The sequence below is a fragment of the Chanodichthys erythropterus genome, chromosome 19 (genome assembly GCF_024489055.1).
Source record: "Chanodichthys erythropterus isolate Z2021 chromosome 19, ASM2448905v1, whole genome shotgun sequence".
NCBI lineage: Eukaryota > Metazoa > Chordata > Actinopteri > Cypriniformes > Xenocyprididae > Chanodichthys > Chanodichthys erythropterus.
Genome location: NC_090239.1, coordinates 14,225,075 through 14,235,176, shown reverse-complemented (window position 1 = coordinate 14,235,176; position 10,102 = coordinate 14,225,075). Strand labels below are relative to the sequence as shown.

The window sequence follows — 10,102 nt, the reverse complement described above, 5'->3', positions numbered from 1 at the left end:
CTAATGTATTCAGTTCCGTACTACCCTTTTTTAAATCCCTTTCAAAATTTCACTTCTCTTTTAATACATTTTTATATTTTTTATTTTTCTTTGTAAATCTCTAAGAAGTCTTGAAACTAATTCCAAAATAATAATAATCCCAATTTATATGCTATATGAAATGTTACTACAAAATGCTGTAGTCTCAGCCAATGTTATCTCAGTATCGATTATGACCACCAGATGGCGACAGCAAACAGCTGTGAAGGACCAAAATAGGGAAGTAGCTGAGCAGTGCGCACTCGAAAGTTCATTCTCGAGTCTTGAAGGAATGTGGCATGTGGTGTCTACAATAATTTACGCAACGAATGACATTAATTTGCGGGGAAAGAGTAAATCCAGATATCAAACAATGCTCAGATGAATTCACGGTAAGTGGTAAGTGCGCTTTGAAGATTTGTCATAAATCCATTTAATAATGTTATGATGACACGACAAGATGTAGGAAGGAAACTGATATAAATGTATGCAGTCTTTTGCCTTAATCTTGCCAGTCATCTTTGGTGCGACATTGTGAGGTTTGTCTGTGTAACGTTACTTGTATCTTTCTCAAAACGTTGTTAACCTTACACATTACTGCTGTGTTCAGAAACGTATAAAAGTTGCCTACTAACATTAGACACGTTTGGACTTGGAGTCAAATGCTGTCCAGGTAACTTAACTTAAACAGACTATTTTGCATTATAAGATAGCTAACTCTAAATATCGTTTCCTCACAAAATGTTGCAGCTGGAAGCGGTTGCTATAAATTTGGTTTCTTTTCCCTAAACTCGAAAGTTGTCGGTGATCACCAACATCCGAAACAATCACAAAAGATAATGTTTGTAACGTAATTTGGGTTGTGAACTATTGCTTTGCACTCTTCCATGCCACTTTATTTACTTTAATTCAAAGTTAAATTATGTCAATTGAAAGAATGTTGACTTGTATAAATATTAGTATATGAAAATTATGTATACAAATGTTTCCTCAAAGGTCACGTGAACCGTGCCGTATAAAGTCTTTAATCAAATGATGGAACTTTGTTCCATTATGATCTTTGACGTCTTTTGCATTTTTATTGCTGTGGAGATTTGTTGCTTTTTTCGGGATATTTTACTGTTTTACAGCTAGACCTTGAGTGGATGTTTTGGAGACAGTTTGGATTGTTACTGTAATGTATAACTAGAACAATATAATCACTGTCACCCTAATCTAAAGTGAAAATTTAGATTGAGTGCTTGTTGATTATGTCATCAATTTACAAACCTTAGTGGAGCTCTCTTATTGTTTAGGGTGGAGGTCTTTACTTTCGACCTGATATCTTCTGGAAATACAGCATTATGTCCCTGAATAAAAATGGAGAGAAACGGAGGCTTTCCAGATGGTTGGACTATGGCAGTATAAATGGGGAAGTACAATCAGATCCATGTCCTACCTGCCAGGGCACAGGACGCATACCGAGAGGCAGGTTTCAGTGTTTTTACTAATTTTTTTATCATTTGGTTACAAATAAAGTTTCTTTAAAGGGTAAAGTTTTCACCCTTAGTCTGTCTTATCTTGACCCTTGACTTCTTCAGGTCAGGAGAATCAGCTCGTGGCAGTCATTCCTTGCAGCGACCAAAGGCTAAAGCCTCACCACACGTCAGTATCACTATGACAAGCAGCCTGTATTTCTGCTATTTTCTCTTTTCGGTGGTTAATAACATCATGTTAATATTTTCAAATATATTTACAACATTATTTAATGTCCCACAGGAAACTGTATGTGTGTATATCAGTGGGGGTTTGCCTCCTGATCTGCTCGTTGATCCTGTTTTTCCTCTTCCCACGGAGTATGGATATGTCACCTGTGGAACTACAGTCATCTATGGTCTATTTCACTCCAGAAACAGTTAAAATGGTGGTCACGGTAGGTGATCTGACGCACAAATTACAGTCTAAGATTCGACTGCTGTATTGCAGTTTTTTATAAAGCTTGTAATCCTATGTATTATCCATTCTTCAGCACGAAATGAACCTCACCAACCAAAACTTTGTCAGTATCAAAGCTGCAAATCTTAGTGTGCAATCATTGATTTTCGAGACTGTGGTTGGCAACACCAAGTACCCCAGTGTCACCATACTTCCTCCTCGATCACAAAAAACGGTAAAATTTTTTATTATTCAAGCGAATTATGTAAAGAATCAGATGACTTATACAAGGCAATGGAAACCTGGGAAGAGAATTATGAATGAATCTAGCAAAAAAAAAAAAAAAAAAAAAAAAGCTTTCTTGAAAGCCTCCATTTATCCTGATAGGGATTTCATTCATCTTTCTTTCATCTTTCAGATTAAAGTTATAGCCGACATTATTATTGATGACACAGGCCTTAAGTAAGTAATGATTTAATCAATATCTGAACCTCAATTAAGGTCTTTTAATCATTATGTATGGTTTCCAACTATAATTTCAGTGTAAATTACATCATGTTTATGACAGTGTATATGACAATTTTCATATACACAAAATATATCTAAAAAACGCTTTCTAACGTCTGTTCCTTTTACAGTAATTACTGCAAGTCACGTGCCTTTCGGATTCACACCTTATTCTTACATTTGCAGTAAGTATACATTTTTAAGCAAGTATGCATTTCTCTTAGCATACTATTTGACTGAATCAGTGAAGGATGGTTGCCAGCGTTGGTTGATGTTTTGAAGGCTGGGATTTGGAGGGTGCCCATTAAATAATTATTTGAATTCATGTCTGGTATAACATTCTAAAATCTATTCACTGTAAATACAACAAATGACTTGTATTTCAGTCCACATGTAATGTTAAATCATGTTTGAGAGAAGCAGCAGTCAGCAAATGGCAATAACAAAGTCACTTAGTCCATTTATATTATGAGGGTCAGTCCATCTCAAGCAGTCCAATGGAGGTTGCTTGACCATATAATTTTTCTTTTTTTTTTTTTTTTTTGAGTGATCACCATTTTTTTTTTTTTTTTTAACTAGGTTTAACTACAGTGGCTATGTTTGTGTCATGGCCCACAACACATTTTGGTTATACAGACCTCAATATCTCAGCTCACACGAGCTGACTCGTGTAAAGCTTATTCATGTGCCTTAGACTTGCAATATAAGGCCAAATTTAAAATGAAGATTACTCTTAAGGATCAACTTTAGGCTTTATAAAGGAAAGGAGTCTCAGGTGTAAGTTTTAGTTTCAGTACCTAAATATAGTATGCATGCAAAAATGTCAATGTTTCATTTCCCTATCTTTAGTGTGGGTCCAGATGGGAACCTGAAATTTTCCTCTATGGAAAATAGTCCTCTATGGTAGCATTCTGCTTAAAAAATGTTGAGTTTGAGTTCTCAAGCAGGGGGCTGGGGACCACAAGGGGGCCTTAGCAAACTTCTAAAGGGAACTTGGACATTTATGAGGCCCCCTATCTGCTGTTTTAGGCCTGACAAGCATAAGCTAAAGAGTGCCTCAGGGATGACGCATTTTTGTAGGCAAAACCCGGAAGAGAGTTAGCATTTCAGGACTTCCGGTTCCAACGCCGTAAAGTAAATGGGTTTTTTGAATGGGTTTTTGCTAAATCGCCTGAAATAAGGTCTGTGGTAAACAAAGCCTCTAAATACTTTCACGTTTTGATCTATGACATAAAACACACCAGTTATAACCCACTTGTGATTTTTTTTTTTAAACTTTTACTGTGTCTTAAAATCGGCGGTTGCTAACAAATTGCTAAAAGGGACTACTTCCTTTGCCGGGGACTTTAGACGTCATCATTAAAAACGGGACATTTGGACAGCATTTCTCATGAAAAAGTGGATAAGTATTTATAACAGCACAGATCATAATCAGCGAGCATGTTTATAAATAAAGTTGTTTTTTAAATAAAGTTTGAGGAAGCTTGGTGGTGGTGACGTTGATCCGCGACTAAGGTGTGCTGTAGTCCTTTGATAGCTTTTTATATCTGACGACTTTATTTAGGCTTCAAAATGTATAAATGTTATTAACTTGTAAAGATGATCTTGATAGACAAAATGTGTAAGTGTCATAACCCTCTGTTAAACACAGAGCTTATTTTCTGCGATTTTCCAAAAGTCTATGGGAAAAATGCATAGGCTTTCAACCGAGGGAACCCGTGCGCCGCTAACTTCCGGGTTGGCCTACAAAAACACGTCATCCCTGGGGTACTCTAATATATATATATATATATATATATATATATAATGTATCTTGTAATGCACTATAGAGATCAAGTTTTATTTCAAGGAGTTCAGACCATCCTGAACTAAAAACATAAACATGTAAACATCCGTATTGTAAGCCATAACACACATGATTACTGTGGTTAAACCAAGTAAAATAAAAAAAAAAATTAAATAAAATTGGTCAAGCCACAGGCATATCACCCTGTAGCCCAAGACTGGTTGCCCACTGAAGCCAAGCAGGGTTGAACTTGGTTAGTAGCTGGATGGGAGACCTCTTGGGATAAGCAAGTTGCTGCTGGAAGAGGTGTCATGAGGTCTGTGTGTGTCCTAGCACCCTAGTACAGTGATGGGGACACTATACTGTAACAATCACCGTCATTCGGAAGAGACCTTAAAACAAGGTTCTGACTCTATGTGGTCATTAAGGCACTTCTTGTAAAGAGTAAGGGTGAAACCCTGGGGCCAGTTGTTCTAAAGAAACCTGATCGGATTTCGGCTATCGGATTGGATCAAATCCTGAAAATGGGTTGTTCAAAAGAAAAAAAGGATTTCTGAAATCAGATTAGATCACAAAATCCAATCTTGGTTTTGATCTGGATAAAATCATCAGTTTGTTTTGGTCAAAATGTTTTAGTAAGATTGGGATACCTTTGATCCAAAAAAAAAAAAAAAAGTATTATACTGATCACATCAGAAGGGTGGATTTCAGGAACAAAAATGTAATAAAACCTTAAAACTGGACAAAAATTACAACATTTTTATCATGTAATACAAATACACACATTTTTTATTTTGCTCTCAAATAGTTTAACTGTTCAAGGTGCAATATGTAAGAATATTGCAGTAAAATATCCAAAAACCACTAGGCCAGTGTTTGTTCACTTGAGTACTTACAACATCCCAAATGTTTGCAACTATTTGTAAATCGTGGGAAAATTGCAATTTTGACCAAGGCTCCGGGACGTGTGAGGGGTCGCCTGTCAGTTGCATCATATCCGCGTTACCCTCGGTTTCTGGTCTTATTTTGTAGAAACCATGGAAACACCAAAGATGCTTTAATATTTACATGTTTTAATAAGCAAGGGCACAACTGTTTTGATATATTTATAGACAGAAAACGAATTATTGTTATATAGCTCAACACGTTTAGTCTTATTGCTTGAATCTAATTTTCTTATTTTTTTTGTGAGTACCATGCTTTACCATGCCTCAGAGAAAAACACTGTTTTGTGAAGTAGCTAACATAGCATAATCAGATGCAGCTTTATTTTTAGTAACATTAATACACCATTTTCTCCATCATATGTTTTAAAATTAATTACATGTCATTTATCAACACAAGCCATCCAGTATTTAATGATATTCTAAAATCCATCTATCTTACTGCAGTGTGCAACAAGTGTCTCACAGCAGCCGCCGAGTGAATGCACAGAGTAACGTTATAACATTTTCAACACTCTCAAATGTCTCTAATATGATAAACAGAGCTGCGTTACCTCATTCATGACAAGAGAAGTGGAAGCGGCGCCGGTGACTGCGGCATAATAAAAGTTCTGCTGCTTATGAGGCATGTTGGGCAATCGCTCCAATGGCCTCGTTCAGCTCCCACAACACTCGGTCCTGCTCTGGTTCATACTACAATAATGTTAATAACGTTAATAATCGCATCCATGAACATGATTTCTTTCCGAGTCATATCTCAATTCTTTTCCACCGGCTGCTGAGGTAAAGACCACATGTCCCAAGATTCCGTGCTCAAACTTGGCGTCATCAAGCTACGCCTTTGTTTTTAATAGAACTCTAGCGACCTCTAGCAGAGATCTTACTATTTTACATAGTGCACCTTTAAAGTAATAAATTAGAAGTAGACATTAGGCTAAATATTGACTTTCGGTAACCTGTAAAGTAAAAAAAAGGATTTTGGTGCCATAAAATAATCCACAAACAGCTGTAAATATCAAACAAAAATATTTAATTCAAAGTGTTTTTTTATCACTGTTTGTAAACTACATTGGCACAATCATAAGAGATGAACCTAAAGTTCTTTGGGAGTGAACGCAAAGTTTTTCGGATGAACTGAAATGTTTTTTTTTTTTCCCCATCTCATATTCTTTCTATCACCATGTCCCTTTAGGGACTCCGTAGTACGGAAGAGGATTAGGGCCGTTAAATTACGAGAAAAAATTCGTTAAATTATGATAATTTTTTTTAAATTTCGAGAAAAAAGTCGAGATAAAATGTTGAGAATAAAGTCATTAAATTATGAGAAAAAAGTCGTTAAATTAAACGAATTTGTTCTCATAATTTAACGACTTTTTTCTCATAATTTAATGACTTTATCCTCAACATTTTATCTCGACTTTTTTCTTGAAATTTAAAGTGTTTTTTCTTGTAATTTAATGACTTTATTCTCAACATTTTATTTCCACTTTTTTTCTCGAAATTTAACAACTTTAATCTCGAGATGGTTTTATTTTTTTATTATTGCTTGGCCCTAATCCTCTTCTGTACCGTAGCACACTAGTAATCCAGATTTGGTAATCTGACAAAATGTGTATCTGGATTAGGGTGATCCAATCCAATTTTGCTTTGAAAAAAAAAAAAGCACAAAAGTGAGATGGATTAGCTGATCCTGGATAGCAAAATATGGGATTTCCAAATTCAGACCATTCTGATCCAGATTAAACTTTTTGAACAATTGGCCCCTGGTGTCCTGGCCAAATTCTGTCCTAATAATCCTCATCCTTTGAATTGGCTCAATCACTCTCTCTTCTCTCTACCTATAGCTGGTGTGTGGTGAGCGCACTAGCGCTGTTGTTCTGTGGATGCCGTCGTATCATCAAAGTGAATGCTGCACACTGGTGGTGGTTGAGGAGAGACCACCCATATAATTGAGCACTTTGGGTGTACAGAAGTACATAAGTAAAGCGCTATATAAATGTCTCATTCATTCATTCAAAATTGATTGGTCAAACAACCGGTGACCCATGAATGACTTTTCACAAACTCAGTGTTAGTTTTTTTTTGCTGACTCTCAGTGATGTGAACTTTGTGGACTTTGGTCTATATTAAAATCTTACAGGTTATAAAGTGCATGACCAAAAAAAAAAAACCCACACCCATAGTAAAATATCCACACTACCGTTCAAACGTTAAGGGTCATCTTATGCTTATGAACAAAGTCTCGTATGTTCACCATGGCTGCATTTATTTGATTATAAATACAGCAAAACAGTAATATTGTGATACAATGTATAATGTAAAACAATTATTTTCTTTTATATTATATTGTAAAATGTAATTTATTCCTAAATTAGGCAAAGCTGAAATTTAGCAGCCATTACTCCAGTCTTCAGTTACATGGTCCTTCAGAAATCATGTCAAAAATGCTCATATAACATTGCGCTGCTTAATATTTTTGAAGAAATTAAATCTTGGTCATTGTTCATTTTCTTAAACTATGCATGCCACGTGTCAATGTTTGGTTATATAAATTCAGTTCAATTCATATTTAGTAATTCATGTACAATTCCTTGTGTTCTCTACAGATTAAACATCAAAGTCTCCTACCTGTCCCATTCAGAGGAGATGTCTACAGATGCCTATGAGTATATTGACTGTGGAGTGAATTCCACTATGCCTCATCACTTCCCTCTGCTTTAAGAATAAACCATTGCCAATCTATGGCCATGAATGTTGATGAAATACAAATCTTTAAACAGGATTGTAGTTTACTACAGTCCGTTTAAATGGTTTTTGATTATAATGACAGTAGCATATGATACAGTACAATCACTGGAATAATGAAGATGTGTTGCTAACTTAGACCAGTTTTCTTGCTTGTTGATTTATTAGTGTTTACATAATATAAACGTTTTAAAATTTGCACAACACCAATTTGCACATTAAATGTTAATTTTATTTGTTGAGAATTCTTGAGCAAATTATGCATCAGAATTGTTAAATACACAGTTCTGTTTTAATTAGCATTATGAAAGAACAATAAAGTCTGGTTTCCTGTAAAATACACCTTAATATGTGGAGTTGGTACTGTCCAGTAGTCTGGCCTTCATCTTCACCATTGCTGGGAATACTGCAAGGACTGAAGCAAATCAAGCACACATCTTATGTAGATGCTGCTTTTTTTTTTTTTTTGGATCATTTCCACCTTATAAATTCTTCAAATAATCACTGTGAAATTATACACATACATGGGCTGGACAAAATAAAATGGTTCTAAAGTCAAACTGTCTTTATGTAAAGGTAAAAAATATAAATAGATAATATCTAACCACATGATCTGTTGAATCTTACTGCTACATTATATAGGAACAGGTTAAAAAAGTTTGCAGTACTCACTGTGTATCTTTTCATCTTGGCATGACACTTGCAACTGCATTGCTCGTCAGCCTCTGAAGAAAACAAATATGTTTACACTGACTGCATTAAGATTCCATGTATTTTATGTTGTAGTTAATTTTGTATTTTGATCATTCAAATTCAGTCACCTCTAAAGCGGTGATTCTTTGTTCTTAATGGCATGTAAACAATGGAGAATTCTTGAGTGTACTTATGTTTGACCTGTTATTATGAGCAGCTTTACCTACAGACCCTGCAGGTTTACAGGGTGTCATATGTGCTTCAGAATGCTCTTTCTTTTTACCTTGCTTGTCTTCCTTAAAAAATAAATAAAAACCCATATTATTTAGATGTATTATTTAACTTGGATGACCTTTTTATTTTTTAATAAAAATATGTGTTCAAAGCTATATTTTTAACATAGGAACCTGCTTAACTGAGGCAGATAATCTGCGATCCAGCACTTGCTGACGGCGGCGGGCCTCCCAGTGCATCGCTGACATGTTACACCACAAGCTGGCCTGTAACATGAGACCGTTTCCTGATTAATGAAATTCAAACCCACATGGTGAGATGTTTCCTTTGTCATGACACGCTCATAAAGAAATAAACACTGAACTGATTTCCTAGCTGCTCATAAATGTTGACACAACAGGACAAAGCTGAGATAGCAGTGAACGCAATGAGGTAAACAAAAATAAAATATTCATAATGTGACAAGTCGTTGCCGTTTTAGATTTGTAGCGTATTTAGTCCTGTACCATTCATCCTGTGCCAGCCCGATACCGTTACATCACAAGTGTCTACTATAGGCAGAGCAAAAACATGCAATAATATGTTCTAGATTAAGAAAAACTACAATAAACAATATTAATTCTGAAAACTGCCAAAGAAAAGCAGATTTGCAGAGCAGTAGAAACAATTTACCAAGTTCAGTTGTTCTGCAGGTATGTCCAATCCACACCGGACAACTCTACGTCCTTTTTGGAAGGCTTGTTGGTTTCCTAGCAACGTTCAGCAAAAGCTTTCAACGTGCTGACGCCACACGTACGATTGTAGGGCGTTGTCAATTTAATTGTTTGTTAACCCTCTATGGTACGGTGTTGCCTCCAGGCAACATGGTCTATTTTAGTTTGTTTTTAATAAAATAAGGCACCAATTGATTAATCAAACGTATCTCAGGACAGAATAACTCAAATACTAATCAATAAAAGTGCAAAAAAGACCAAAACATGACCAACAGGGGTCCATTTTGTGTCCTGTTTCAGCACGTCACATGGCTCCATATTTTCTCCAATGAAAAGTGCTTTTTCACTTGTTTGTATCTATTTAATCACCCACCAAAGAGTAACACTGGTAAGTAAAGAAGTATTTTCAAGAACTTTACATTATATATCATCAAATGTTTTAGAGAAAAAACAAAAACAAAAAAAACAATGGAATCGCATAAGGCCATACAGGCATAATAGGTTTGAATACAAATGTATTATTTTTGTAAGGAAAAGAGTTAGAATTA

At 35.5% G+C, this 10,102-nt stretch overlaps 1 protein-coding gene across 2 annotated transcripts; it reads left to right on the top strand.

Annotated features, from left to right (window-relative positions):
• Positions 1–266: 266 nt before the first annotated feature.
• Positions 267–8,958, top strand: tmem106a (transmembrane protein 106A). 2 transcript variants are annotated; one of them, XM_067369818.1, is made up of 8 exons: positions 267–410; positions 1,314–1,485; positions 1,599–1,662; positions 1,777–1,930; positions 2,027–2,167; positions 2,351–2,394; positions 2,571–2,624; positions 7,776–8,958. In XM_067369818.1, the coding sequence occupies exons 1-8, from the start codon at positions 348–350 to the stop codon at positions 7,888–7,890; spliced, it is 807 nt and encodes a 268-aa protein (XP_067225919.1). In that variant the 5' UTR covers positions 267–347; the 3' UTR covers positions 7,891–8,958. The 2 variants fall into 2 exon arrangements, with proteins under 2 accessions (XP_067225919.1, XP_067225920.1); XM_067369819.1 differs by having other exon boundaries at positions 278–417.
• The last annotated feature ends 1,144 nt before the right edge of the window (positions 8,959–10,102 follow it).